At 36.3% G+C, this 14,770-nt stretch overlaps 1 protein-coding gene across 1 annotated transcript; it reads right to left on the bottom strand.

Annotated features, from left to right (window-relative positions):
• Window positions 1-815: 815 nt before the first annotated feature.
• On the bottom strand, window positions 816-12,718 carry LOC128228525 (sodium-dependent glucose transporter 1-like). The gene is made up of 4 exons (XM_052939918.1): window positions 11,945-12,718; window positions 7,166-7,311; window positions 4,935-5,074; window positions 816-2,632 (listed from the first exon to the last, which is right to left on the bottom strand). The coding sequence occupies exons 1-4, from the start codon at window positions 12,500-12,502 to the stop codon at window positions 1,653-1,655; spliced, it is 1,824 nt and encodes a 607-aa protein (XP_052795878.1). The 5' UTR covers window positions 12,503-12,718; the 3' UTR covers window positions 816-1,652.
• Between the last annotated feature and the right edge of the window lie 2,052 nt (window positions 12,719-14,770).

Genomic DNA, 14,770 nt, shown 5'->3' with positions numbered 1-14,770 from the left:
ATCATGCTATCAGTAATTGCTATTTACTATAAATACATTATTCAGTAAGTAGTTCAAGGTTTATCACTCAACTTTATGTTTGTTATACATGTGTATGTACTGATTTTGAATAAGAGGGTCTCTTTAAGGGCGGTATGTTTATACATTTAGTTGATGTGAATATGTTCAGCAATTACATATCACCGCCCATTGTAAACATCGTATGCAACCTTAAATCGAAATTTTGGTCATAAAACAGTACATGTACATTTTAACTCCCTTGTCCTGTTTTAAGTCCAAGAATACCCGTAATACCTGTATTGACTTGCGGTGCGTAAGTAGAAACGGGGGACAATCTTTTGTAATGATGCATTGCCGGAAATCCTGTGTGTTTGGTATGGAGCGGTATTCGGACCATAAACGAAATTGGCAATTTGTTAACATTCTTACTTTATAATCTCTTACAATGCATTTTATTCATGCATTGTTATAAAGTGTTAAATCATAATTTACATTTCGTTTTTCATGTGTTTTTAATGTACATCATCTGTAGCTTGCTATCCAATTTCAAGATTTTACAGACTTTTATATTTAAGTTCAAAAATTGATATTTAATGCATTTTTCTTAAACCGTTAGTAACTGTTTAAGCCATAAAACATTAACTTTCGAACGGAAATATGAAAATCTACGATCTGATTTTTTGTCAGCAATCTTATATCATTGGTTTGCAGATATTTACGCAAAAAATCTTTCCAAGACAAAAAATAAAAAAGTTGTAAAAATGGCATATCTGTGAGAGTGCTGCTTGAAGGACAAGATGAGCAAAGCAATGAAATAGCAAACACTTTTATTGACAACAACCGAAGTTTGGCGGTAATAAATTTTGAATAGACTTTAGAGAGCAATAACCCTTACATTGCATATATAAAACACTTGTATGACACGTGTAGTAAAATGGTTTTCTGTAAATGAAAATACACAAAAATATAACACTGCACAGTTCCATATGATGGATATTTGTCAAGGTCACGCTGTGACTTATTTTGGTGTGCGCCGGATTGTATAAAATAATGTAGATTAAACATACACACCTTTGTCAGTGTTTAGTATTATCATAAATTCATATTCATTAAAAAATGCGCACGATTGCAGATATCATTTATAAATTAATTCACCAAATTCCATATATAATCGGACTTTAAACGCTATGCAATAGCAATTGTCTTCGATATTCTGGGATTCTCTCGTACTCAGTATTTAGATATAACTGTTTTATCTGTGGAACAAATGGTTATTCAGGTTTAATGTTGATAAAAATAAATCAATCACGATTTTTTTGTTTTGTAATTTCCGAAGATAACATAACATTAAGCACCGGTTAAACACAGTCTAGCTTACTACTCAACCAAATGTATAAGCAAACTTTGTCAGGCAAACAAGTCCTTTGCTTATACTGTCTGATATTTTAACCCCATCACCTTTTCAAAAGTTAGCACTTGTATGCTTTTCGCACATTTTACACCAATCGGAACATCTCGGTCATTATTTAACAGATATCCCGAAGCTTGCCGGAGATGGCCGAATTGTTACGATTGTATTTAAACAGACTGCATTGTATTTGTTTCGAGATCATTACAAACAAATCCAGAGATCTATACAAATACAAAGTATTTTAAACCTTGTCCTTTTCGTTTTCGAGCGTCACTGGCTGGATATAGAACTTTATCATAAGTCTGATTATTACATAAATCACAAACGAGAACACACATTGAGCAATAAGCAAATACGCAAAATACAGCAAGTTCACATGTTCCATCAGGTACCCATACAAAAGCGGCATAAGCATGTTAAAAACGGAGACACCGACAAGGTAGGTAGCTGATATCTTTCCCGTCACGTGCAGAATGCTCTCCGCTGTCCACGTAAATATTGCAGGAAAGATGGCGGACATACTAAGACCTGCAAGAGCGCTACACGTCCATATAAGCCCAACTATGTCATGAATTGAGGCAAAAAGAAATGCTATGAAGGTCAAGGTTAGAACAATCAAGTATACCAGTATCATATTGCTTGGTTTTAAATAGTGCGATATCGGAATGCTAATGAAACGCCCAACAGCAAACGCGCCCCAGAAGACAGACGCGAGGTCAAGGCCTTCTTGTTTAGGCCATTTTAAGTACTCGTCATTGAAAGATGTTATCAAGCTGGAATACCTGCCTTCGGTACATGCGTAAGAACTGATTAGCAGCGTAAGAGCAGACACAAAGAGAACTTTCTTTTTCAATGATAAATCGGGCAAAGTTATTGGAATGTTCTTTTTGCTTAATTCATTGTTTTCCATGAAAGTAGTTATGTAAGTATTATGGCTTCCTGACAAGCAATACAGAATTAAAAAGGGCACAGCAGCGGATAAAGACCCAATCCCAACTATCAAATACGTCCAATGAATATGTGTTTCCCCGTAAATGTCGACACACGTTTTTTCTGTTGTGTTGTTGTATGTTTCGTTTGTCGGCACGCATGTCACAGGAGCCACGAACGGTTTTGCTGTCTGTGGACCGATGAAGCCGCCGGCACTGAAGCCGAAGTGGATACTCTGCATGTAGGGGGCGGCCTGAACCCCCCAGATCGAGGCAATATGCGAGTTGCCACCTGCAAAATCGTTCGAAACTGATAAGACATGAAACCCCAGATAGAGGCAAATATGAGCTGCCACCTGCAATATCGTTCAAAACTGATAAGACTTATAACTCCCCATATAGAGGAAATGTGCCAGTTGCCACCTGCAAAATCGTTCAAAACTTTTTAGACGTATAGCTCCCCAGATACTGGCAATGTGCGAGCTGTCACCTGCAAAATCGTTCAAAACTTTTAAGACGTACAACTCCCCAGATAGAGACAATGTACGTGCCACCTGCAAAATCATTCAAAACAGTTAAGACATGAATCCCCAGATGAAGGCAATGTGTGAGCTGCTACCTGCAAAATCGTTCAAAACGTTTTAAACGTACAATTCCCAAGGTAGAGGCAATGTGCGAGCTGCCACCTGCAAAATCGTTCAAAACCTTTAAGACGTACAACTCCCAAGGTAGAGGCAATCTGCGTGCTGCCACCTGCAAAATCTTTCAAAACGTTTTAGACTTTTAACTCCCCAGATAGAGACAATGTATGTGCCACCTGCAAAATCATTCAAAACAGTTAAGACATGAATCCCCAGATGAAGGCAATGTGTGAGCTGCTACCTGCAAAATCGTTCAAAACCTTTTACACGTACAACTCCAAGGGTAGAGGCAATGTGCGAGTCGCTACCTGCAAAATCGTTCAAAACTTTTTAGACGTACAATTCCGAAGGTAGAGGTAATGTGCGAGTTGCCACCTGCAAAATCGTTCAAAACTTTTAAGACGTACAACTCCCAAGGTAGAGGCAATTTGCGTGCTGCCACCTGCAAAATCGTTTAAAACGTTTTAGACGTATAACTTTTCAGATAAAGACAATATACGTGCCACCTGCAAAATCATTCAAAACAATTAAGACATAAATCCCCAGATGAAGGCAATGTGTGAGCTGCTACCTGCAAAATAGTGTTCTGAATTTATATTTCACAAATTAGAACGTCATGTTTGGAATTACGATAAAGCATAAATGTAACAGTTGGATTGAAGTGCATTTTGCTAATCTCTCTAGGTATGTGTCCGTTGATTCAAACAAATATTTTCTTCGAGACTTCTATATTACTACTCTGCAATTGCTCGGGCCAACTGAAATATGTGTGACCTAAATCACGCATTGAACCCGGGAACTCGATATTGTCTAGACACATACAAGTACGGTTTAAATTTAGGTCATAGGTGACGTAGTGAAAATTAATGCTGCCAAAAGTCAGAATATGTATCAACGACATTCAACTTTGACTTAAATATCGTAGTATACCATATCATTAAAGGGACTAGACACCAGATAATACATTGCAAGAAAAAAAGAAAATTGTCAAGAATCTTACTTACTGATGTATTACATCACTTTAATAAGACACATGTATCTTTCACATATTTTTCAAAAGCGAAATAAACTTGGTGTGTCTAAAACGTGAATCCTCGTAAAAAGGTGTCGGTATATGTATCTGTACTTATCACGGGAACTTCACTTGCTAAATATACACTCGGAAATCAATATTTTAAACGGGTAAACTCAGATGAGACAGCATTAACACAATATTAAAATCGTGTGAAATAATGTATTATCGGCCTCATACTAGCTCGTATTGATAATTCTAAGGCTTATTTTGAGGAAATACTGTATTTGCAGATTTTGGCCCCGATTTCTCGAAACTTTTTAAGTCCCTTATAACAGCATTAAGCTAAGCTCACTATTTTAGGTTTACAATAAATTGCGTAATATAACTTTCTTTAAGAGTTTTTATACTTAAGATAGGAATTATCTTTATGATTATCACAATAAACCATTTTTCATTTATCAACATTCAATTAAAGTATGTATTTTGTCTAATTGAAATAAGCTACTTAAGCCTAAGCTTAAACTTAAGAAGTTTCGAGAAATTGGGGCCAGGTGACTAGTCCCTTTAAAACTCATAAGGCCAAAAAAAAAATTGTTTGTTTAGGGTAACCTTCCCAAAAATTTTAGGTACGGTAGGTAGGGATTATTTTTTATTTTTTTTTTCAAAATCTGTTGGGTTTTTTCAAAAATAAGTTCAGAGTGTTTCCTTGCACATGGCAGTCTTTCATACATTACTGTCATTGCCTGACTTTGTTTTATCATATAAACAATAATTCTGATCGTCCAATTCGCATTTATCCACCCTTCGTAACTCTCTATTTGCTAACGGATATTTTTTTGCTCAAAAACGGAAAAAAATAGTTAGGGTCGGCGCATTTTTATAGGTAGGGTCGGGTTACCCGAAACAGACATATTTTTTTAGGCCTAACGTATACTTACAAACGTCTATTCCTCCGGTGAAGAAACCGCTGACAACGTTTATAACGACCAACCAAGGGAAAGTACTACACCACGGCATGACAGCTATTGCAAAGCCTGACAGAGTTGTGACCGCTACCATCACCAACATGCGGTTAAGTCTGAAATTGACGAGCATGTATATACAACGACCATCAATACAAACAACGATCTAGGGCATGGCGTTATTCCAGGGCAAAGTGGTGCCTTTAAAGTTGCTACTATCACCAACATGCAGTTAAGTTTGAAATTGACGAGCATGTATATACAACGACCATCAATACAAACAAACGATATAGGGCAGGGTGGTATTCTAGGGCAAAGTGGTGCCTGCAACGACTGTTGCTACCATAAGCAACATGCGGTTATGTCTGACATTGACGATCATGTATACAAAGATCCTCCATTCGAACAACAATCATCTAAGGCAGCGCGCTGTACTAGGGCAAATTGGCGCCTGTAAAGGCTGACAGTGTTGTCACTGCTACCATCACAGACATGCGGTTTTGTCTAAAATCGGAGAGCATGTATGCAACGATCCTCCATTCGAACAACGATCATCTAAGGCAGAGAATAGTGGCGACTACAAAGCCTGACCGAGTTGACACCGCTACCATCATCAACATGCGTTTAAATTTGAAAGTGAAGGGCATTTATACAACGATGCTCCACAACGATATAGGGTAGGGCGTTATTCTAGGGCAAAGTGGTGCCTGCAAAGGCTGTTGCTTACATTGCCAACATGCGGTTATGTCTGAAATTAAAGAGCATATATCACGCCTCCAACATGAATGACGATTATCTAAGGCAGGGCATTGAATTAGGGCAAAGTTGCGCCTGCATAGCCTGACAAGAGTTGTGACCGCTACCATCACCGACATGCGGTTAAGTCTGAAATTGACGAGCATGTATACAACGACCATCAATACAAAAAACGATCTAATGCAGAGCGTTGTTCTATGGCAAAGTGGTGCCTGCAAAGGCTGTTGCTACCATTGCCAACATGCGGTTATGTCTGAAATTAAAGAGCATATATCACGCCTCCAACATAAAAGACGCAATGCCATTGGTTCAGGACTGGTCACGCGGTGACCCCATATTTTTCCATATTTGGTCGCCAAAGTTATATCGTACCAAAATGGCGTCTAATTTCCGATTCCAATGTATATTCCGATGAATAAATGAAACATTTAAACAGGTTGTCGACGTGATATATACATTACGGGGTTAGTAGGTGACCCTATATGGGATATACGGGGCGCAGGAAACCATATTTGAGTTTGAGGTTCGCTCTCACCCGATATGGCTTCCTTTGCCCCGTATATCCCATATCGGGTCACCAACTAACCCCGTAACTTATAATATTCCCGATACGAACAACGATCATCTAAGTCAGGGCGCTGTACTAGGGCATTCTATGGCAATTGAAAAAGCTGATAGAGTTGTCACTGCTACCATCACCAACATGCGGTTTTGTCTGAAATCGGAGAGCATGTATTGGCCATTTGAACAACGACCATTTAAGGGAGAGCACGATGCCAGTGCATTATACAAGGACCGATAGATGACTATAAATGCAGAAAGACAGAGTTGTCATCCCTGATTTTGTAGTAGGAGGGAAAGTATTTATTACGTCAATATAGATTATCATTGTCATGGTGCCGTGACAGGGCATAGCTGATATTGCAAAGGTTGACAAGGTTAACATCAATCATATTGCAAATAGGCAGTTGTGTCTAAATTTTGACCACGTTCACGAAGATCGCTGAGCACAAGGTCACAGAACAATGCATGGATAATCTTCGTCAAGGCATGGAGGAAATACAACAGAGAAAGCTGCCATTGATATTGTCACTAGAAGGCGGTTATGTAAATATCTGTCGAACAGGAGGTCAAATACAAAAAAAACCTATCAGTTGCCCGATAGATCTTCCGGTAAATATTGAGAAAGATGTGTCCGGAGAATGTACTTACCTAATAGTATCTTTTCTTATCTGTTAAACAACAGGTCAATTAAAACTCCAGTCAGATACTCGAAATACTCATCAGTAAATATCTAGAAGACGTGAACAGGTTACCTGTAATGCTTAACTTATTTAACCTGTTAAACAGCAGGTCAACATAAAAGCGGTCAGATACACGAAAAACCTTCTAGTAAATATACGGAAAGATGTGTCCAGGGGTCGTATTCATCTTGTCTTATCATATCTTACCTGTCAAACAACAGCCCAAACACAAACGCCCCGGTCATATACCCGATGGACCCTCCGGTAAATATCCAGGACGCCGTGTCCAGGTCTTTGTTGATGATGAGCCGAAGGTCGGGAAACGTGGAACCCACCACTGACACCACCCAGCCCTGAAATGGACACACCAGTTTAAGCATTGTTGTTGTTGTTGAGAATGTTTCGAGGGTATAATTTCACAAATCTTAAATTAGCAGGCCGATAAAGAAATATTCCTATATTTGAAGTAATACATAATTCCAATATTTGTTAATTAATATTTGCAATGTACAGTAAAAGTTCGCTATGTCGAAGTCGTAGGAACCTCGGAAAATACATTGAGATAACGAACACTTAATTGTTCTGGTTATGTCGATCTTTTTTCAAAAGTGTTGGGTCAAGTTATACACTTCTTGTATTTCGGTTATATCGAATGTTATCGAACTATTTCCCGAGGTTCAAACGGCTTCTTAGGCCACTCCTTTTTTATTATTTGGTTTACAAGAATTTTTGGGAAAAATGTCCACCGGGCGGTCGAAAAAAAAAAAAAAAAAAAAAAAAAGTCACAAAACATACTCTTAAAGGGTAAAAATCAGAGAACAACATAAACACATTGAAAATTTATATCATTTACATGACATTTTAAATTTTTAAACTGCTATGACATTTGAGCTTTAACTTTGTGAAAGCAATTCCTGAAAAACTAAATACCAAGCTAGACCTAGATTTGAGTTTTAATAACCTTTACCATGGTGGGTCCTAGTTGTGTGTAACTCCATCCATGCTAAGTTCGGATATTTTCGGACCGGGATATTTACCATGGGATGTTCACCAAATCCATTTCAAATTCATACCTTGCAGCAAATTACCACATCAGTACATAAAAATCACATAACAAAATAATAAATCTAGCATGTGACTTAACTTTATGTACCAATGATAGTAACAGGGAAATCCATAATTATGTATCGGATATTTTCATCTTCTTCTAACTCCGCCATTTTGTGTATACACGAGTTCACAGGGCATCTATACTTCATGCTTGTTTATTTTTCATTTTAAAGAGTATTCCTTGGTTACAACAACAAATCTCATTTATAGTGAAATATCAAGTTCATTACAAATTGAAATGGACTTATTCAAAATAGTTTTCCGTGTTATTTTATCTAAATGTTTTGCACACAACTCATGGCATTAGTATTAAAATGTCATTGAGGCATGTGTTCAACTCTTTCATTGTTTTTACTCTACTATTAACCCAAACATGAATAAACATGTAATCTAGAATAAACACAAGCTTTACATTGACTCAATAACAAGTATTTTCAAACCATTTTGTGATTTCAAATCCATAAACACCATCGACCGAACTTGTGAAACTAGGTCACCGGTGTCAACTTAGAAATTTTACTTTCGATTTCACCACTCACGCTTAGTGCACTGTTATTTGATATTTAACCGTAAAATGTTATAAAATGTTTTTCTCACACATAATTTACAGATATTTGTGTCTACTAATTCGATGGCAGCCGCTGACAATTTTATTTTTTATCTATAAACAACAATATTTTCATGACCTAAATTGGCGGGGAATAACAACAATCACGTGACAGTTATTGTTTGTGTCGGCTGTTAAATTTGCCAATGTTTATTGCTATTGTTATTTTTTTAACAACTCATGCATATTTTAATTAATTATTTCATACAAAGAATCAATTCCGCCATTGCCATCGGCGCTGCCATAACAGTTGACTGGCTCACATGCTATCACTATAAATTGGCAAATACGGCCACGGAACAACAAACCAGTCGAGATCTACTGCATTCGTACTCTTATCTGTGCGTTATTTTCTTTCGTTTCGCACCAAAATCAATACGGTCGGTAAAATAATTTTGAAAAAATAGTGAAATTCATTTTTTTATTTTTTTGTACTTTTCGGAAAATTAGACCCGCCGGTTTTGTAAACCAATTTATATAAAAGTAGTGGCCTTACTAGTGAGCTTTGACTGTAGTGTGCAATTGTTTTAGTAAGCTTTTAGTTATTTGTTCTTCGCATTGGGAATACTTTCTACCAATCGGAACGCCTCGGCCATTTTCCTGAAAACAACCTCGGATGTATGCCGGTACATCAGTAGATGTAGTTCGTATAAAAAATGATAGTATTCATTAGTAGTTATTTAACGTTTATATTGTATTTATATGTTGAAACTAATTTTAAGAGATGTGTATTAAGGCTTAAGATTCACAAAAGTAAAGTCCGTATCGAAATCACTACGCGATCTACTTACAGCGTAGTTAAATGTAAAGAATTCTGACATTGTAAACCGTCTTTATAAACCTGCAGGCCCCAATTTCTCAAAAGTTCTTAAGCGTTACAAACTTAAGAAGCTTATTTCATTAAGTCAAATTTCTTACTTAATCTTGAGTTTACTAAATAAAAATAAGGTTATTATAATTATCATAGGGATATTTTCTTTTCAAAGTCTAAACACTCTTTAGTATGTAAATATTACTAAAACTATAGAGAACCACAAATGTTGAGTTCAGCTTAATTCTGTTATAAGGAACTGTAAAAATCGGATGAAGAGGTTGTTTTTTCGATGAAAGCGGTGTAACGCCGCATAGCAGCATCGCCGCATAAACGTGTTTTTTTCGTTTTTGCAGTGATTTTCAACGCATTTAAACAGGGCGACCAGGTTTATGCGGCGACGCTCAACGCATAAAGCAGAAATTGCTTATATGGGGCGCAACTGTGCCTTTTTGCCACATAAAGAGGATTAATTTATCCATTTATTATAAAGCTAAAAAATAGAGTTCTAATATTTTAACAAAACGATGGTGATGACATTGATGATGATGATGATGATGATGATGATGATGATGATGATGATGATGATGATGATGATGATGATGATGATGATGATGAGGATGGTTGTGATGATGGTTGTTGATTATGATGATGATTAAGATTAGGGCGTAGCATATAAATGTCATATTGAAAAAATACGGGAAAAGTAGGCAGGCAAATTGGTCAAATTTAAGGTAATATTTTAAAGTTGAGACAAAATTGAAAGTTGAAAATAAATTATTACTGTGAGGATTGTTGGATTTCTGTTGTTTGTCCGTCGTTGACAATTGACTTTTCTAGAAACGTTTGAAATGACGTTGAACGTGCGCATTGTCAATGGTACATGCCCGTCAGTCTGACAAAAAGGCGAGAATATATGTTACGTCATACGACGATTCAATTTTCTGATTGTCCCAAATGACGGTGTTGTGCGTTGTCGTAACATATATTCCCGCCATAAGTCGGGCCAAACGTCATTTCAAACGTTTTCGCAGAAAGATCAATTGGTTTGGTTAACATTTAAACCGATCTTACTAAATCTTGTCAGAATTTACGTTTCTAAATGTCTAATTCAAAGCTTGGTTAAGTGGACACAAAACACTTAGTCCGATCTTGATGAAACTTTATCAACCACTATTGTACTAGTATGTGTTTTAATTGTTTTATTATGCGGCGAAAGTGTGCCTTTTTGCCACATAAGAAAGTCCTGTTTATGCGTTGAAAATCACTGCATAAACGTGATCGATTTCGTTTATGCGGCGATGCTGTTATGCGTCGTTACAAAGCGGCCGAGTTTTACCTAATGTACTTTCGATGTGGCATTCTTCAAAACGAACAATTTGAACAATCGAGACTATTTAAATTGGACATATAACGTAATAAAAAGAAATAGACAATGACGAAACAATATTTATACTTAAATCGCTCAGATATTTATAAACGTAGTAGATTTACATTTCTTAATAATATTTTGATAAAGTTGCAATGTTTACTTCTATCCAGCTCGAACGTGTTACTATGTATAATGACGACGTGCAGCTACTTATCAATACTGATCATAATACGTTGGTGGAGACCTTGGGACAGTTTCAAATGAGTAAATAAACCTCAAATCTGTTTGCAGATAAGAAATGTCAAGGCTGATATGGTAACACATCAACCGTTTAGTATATTGCTAGTCTTCGGTTTGTGGGCATATTGCGTTCGATATCTAATGTGACATTAATACGTAAATAGTAGTAATACTTCCGCCTTCAAGCAAAAAATATGCGTTTTTAAAATGAAAAAAAAATGTTTACGTTGGTCTGTCTCCAAGGGGGGGGGGGGGGGGGGGGGGGGCAAGTGGGCTTTGTCCGTGAACTAAGGTTCTAACATTAGAAAGCACGGTAGGGCAGTATATTGCCAATGAGACTGATCACTTCTTTCACAATCGGTCTAAAATAAATGTTTAAAGATGCACTCGTACTCCCAAATAAGCAGTAGCACAATTCAAATAATTGTTTAAATTTATCGAAAAGGATGAATAAATATAGAAAGCAATTATGGTTCTTATGAAGGAAACCGTGTTTAATTTAAAAGAAATATACAGAAAACACGGTTTTCTACCTTATGAAACGATAGTTGATCACTGTAAAAAAATATGCACCCACCAATATTTGTGCGTTTTCAGCTATTTAATATCCAGTTACAATCTTGTTATAAGTAATTGATATTTTCCATAAAAAATCCTTTTCATTTTGAGGTTTGTTAAATACATTATTTAGTAAGAAGTTAAAGGTTTATCGGTTTATCAGTCAAAAGTTATGCTTGTTATCTATGTGTATGTATTGATTTTAAATACGAAAAACGTAAGGAAACTATCAAATTATTACTGAAATAATAATTATTATTATTATTTAATTGATGTGTTGATTCTTACCAGGGTTATGAACATCCAGATAACAAAAAGTGTATGCAGAAAACGAATTCTGTATTCCGAGTCTTTCTTCAAACGTTTCAGCAAAACTGTAAACACATCGAATGGATGTCTGTGCTTCTTATGCTTCGAGCGTGTAAGATCATCATGGTGTGTGCGGCTATGTCTAGAATGTCCAATGACTATCTTGACCGTGTTAGCGTCATATGGTTTGTCATGATCGTCGTCTAGGGTTTCGCGCGAACTGTCTTTTTCCAGCTCAACGCCGTCCATATTATTATTGTCTGTTGTTTCCTCTAGAACATTAACTTTGTCCTGATCATGTCTTTCAGCAAAATGTTCTTCGCCATGAGCGATTGCACCGGTCTCTTTTTGGTCATTGTTGAAATGTTTTTCTTTTTCATTAGTTTCATCCTTCGCATCTGCAACTAGTTCCTCACCTTCAGTAGCACTAGCAGAAGAGATATTTTCCTCACCACTTGTGGCGTCTAGGCTGTATTTAAAAGATACTCCATTTTGTCCGCTTTCCAGTACATCCGAACTTAAACGGTCTTTTTCCATTTTCGAATTTGAAACTAGTTATTGCTAATCAATACGTCCATGTTTTGATGCGTAATGATTCTCTTAAATAGGATTATAACTTTCTAAAGAAATACAGCTAGTTAAGTATGATGTCCTCATTTGATACCATATTTCAGTATTAAGCTCTAAAAGTTTATATGCCGTAGTTTATATCTCTTTTGAAATGTTATCTGAAAGCTAGAGTTCATGCAGACTAGATTGTTTATTCGCCTTGGGTATATACACTACGAAGGTATTCTTTCGTATTTAGGATGGCATTCTACCGTGAAATGAAAACGGATATTTAAAGTACATTATGCAAATTAATCCAAACGACATATTTACTGACCCAAAGGTTAACCAAAACAATATATCGACAAACAATGTATTTACGAGTATGTATAGGTATTTGTTTATTTCAATGTACTTTCAAAAAACAATCGATCCCATCAGACCGAAAATGAGTTTGACTTATTTATGTTAAACCCTAAATATTTGTTATAGGGGAAACTAGAAACGTTTAACGCGGTGTTATTTTAACGATGCTCGACTTTACATTGACAGTAAAATGGGTAAAGAAAAAACTGAGTTTTGTTTAAAGATGTACTCTTACTTCCAAATAAGATTTACTACAATTAATACAATTGTTTTAATATACCAAAAATAGATGAATAAATGTCGAGAACAATGGTTCTGATGAGGTGCAAATAAACATGGTATTCTAAATTCTACCTAAAGGAAACGATAGAAGCACTCACCAATCATTTAATATTTGTGCGTTTTCAGCTCTTAAATACACGGTTACTATCTTGTTATCAGTCATAAATATTTTCCATAAATGCATTTTTTAGTAAGTAGTAAAAGGTTTAACACCCCAAAATTATGTTTGTTATACATGTGTATGTATTGACTTTGAATAAGAGTTTCACTTAAACTTCTTTGGGGCCTTATCTTGAATTCTCTCTATATTATTTATGTTCAACACTATCAATAAAGAACATACAAGTCATGATAAACATAGCAACTTTTGTATTCATTCCAAAAGCGTTAACGTTTTATATTACTTCAAGCACAAAACATACTCGATAGCGCCACCACTAGGGCAACAGCGCCACCACTTTTATAAATATGTGCATTTTTCCTTTTTAAGAAGTGCTTATTAGTTTTGTTGTGTTCCGGCATAGGTAATATACATAATAGTTATGTTTGCATGCGTGATAATGTTCTTACGGGGTGTGTAAGCACCGAAATGTACTTGCTATGCAATCAGATCTCAAAATATGCACAAGTCCGATTCGGGAAGAAAGCTCCTGGCACCACAGTTTGCACAATATTGAAACGAAATAGTAACCAGCCTACAGTAGAAGTGTTCTTACACGGTACCACATTCTCCGATTTTCGAAATATGTTCGTTAAATGAAATTATCAAATAAAATGTAAATCATACTCACGTTTGTTCATGTAAACATAGGCCACAGCTCCACCACGGAAGTGTCGACAGTTCTTTTTCTTTGCACCACCATAAAGTGGTGGAGCTGACGTTTAGAGGCTGTGTAATTGCACAGGTTTCCTGTATATTGGTTTATTGGCTTAGGGCCATTTAGGGTCCAATATTATAATGGAACCTCCAAAACTGCACAGCAGTATACTCAGATTGGAGATCTGATAAGAATGCACCAGGTAATTAGATTAAGATCAATACATAAAGAGACATGTGAAAGAATCAACTTGCAATATCGCAATTGCATGCATCCTAAAACAATCTAATGACTATTAGATGATAGCGTATATATTTGGGGTGTAAGTTCATTTAAAATCGGACTCGGGCAAGGCCCATTCGGCGTTTGTTCCGATAAGTTTGTTAGTCATATAAGTTTTTGGTGCAAAGGGAACATACAGAATGTAGCCCTTTTTAGACCTACTGGGTTCTTAACGTGTAGTAGCGTATAACACTTTCATACGGGACCCCATTTAACGTCCCTCCCGGAAGACGATTAGTATTTTTAATGGTGCGGCGGGGAAACAAACCTGTGACCTCTGGATTGATTGTCAAAAGTGTTACTACAAGACCACGGATCCACCACGCGTTATATAATGTAGAATGATAAATCTATATAGTATCACTTAGTGGTACAATTATTAGTGGATGAATGAAAATCGAGTTGTGTAAATAGGACGTATGGTGTTATGCGGTTTAAAACTGTGCGAACTTAACCATAGTTTGATTGAGAGTTTGGTTTCTTAAAACACTTAGACAAACATTTTCAC

The sequence above is a fragment of the Mya arenaria genome, chromosome 1, assembly GCF_026914265.1.
Source record: "Mya arenaria isolate MELC-2E11 chromosome 1, ASM2691426v1".
In the NCBI taxonomy this organism is placed as follows: Eukaryota; Metazoa; Mollusca; class Bivalvia; order Myida; family Myidae; genus Mya; species Mya arenaria.
Note: the sequence above shows the minus strand (reverse complement) of the source record. Positions and strands in the feature narration are given on the sequence as shown.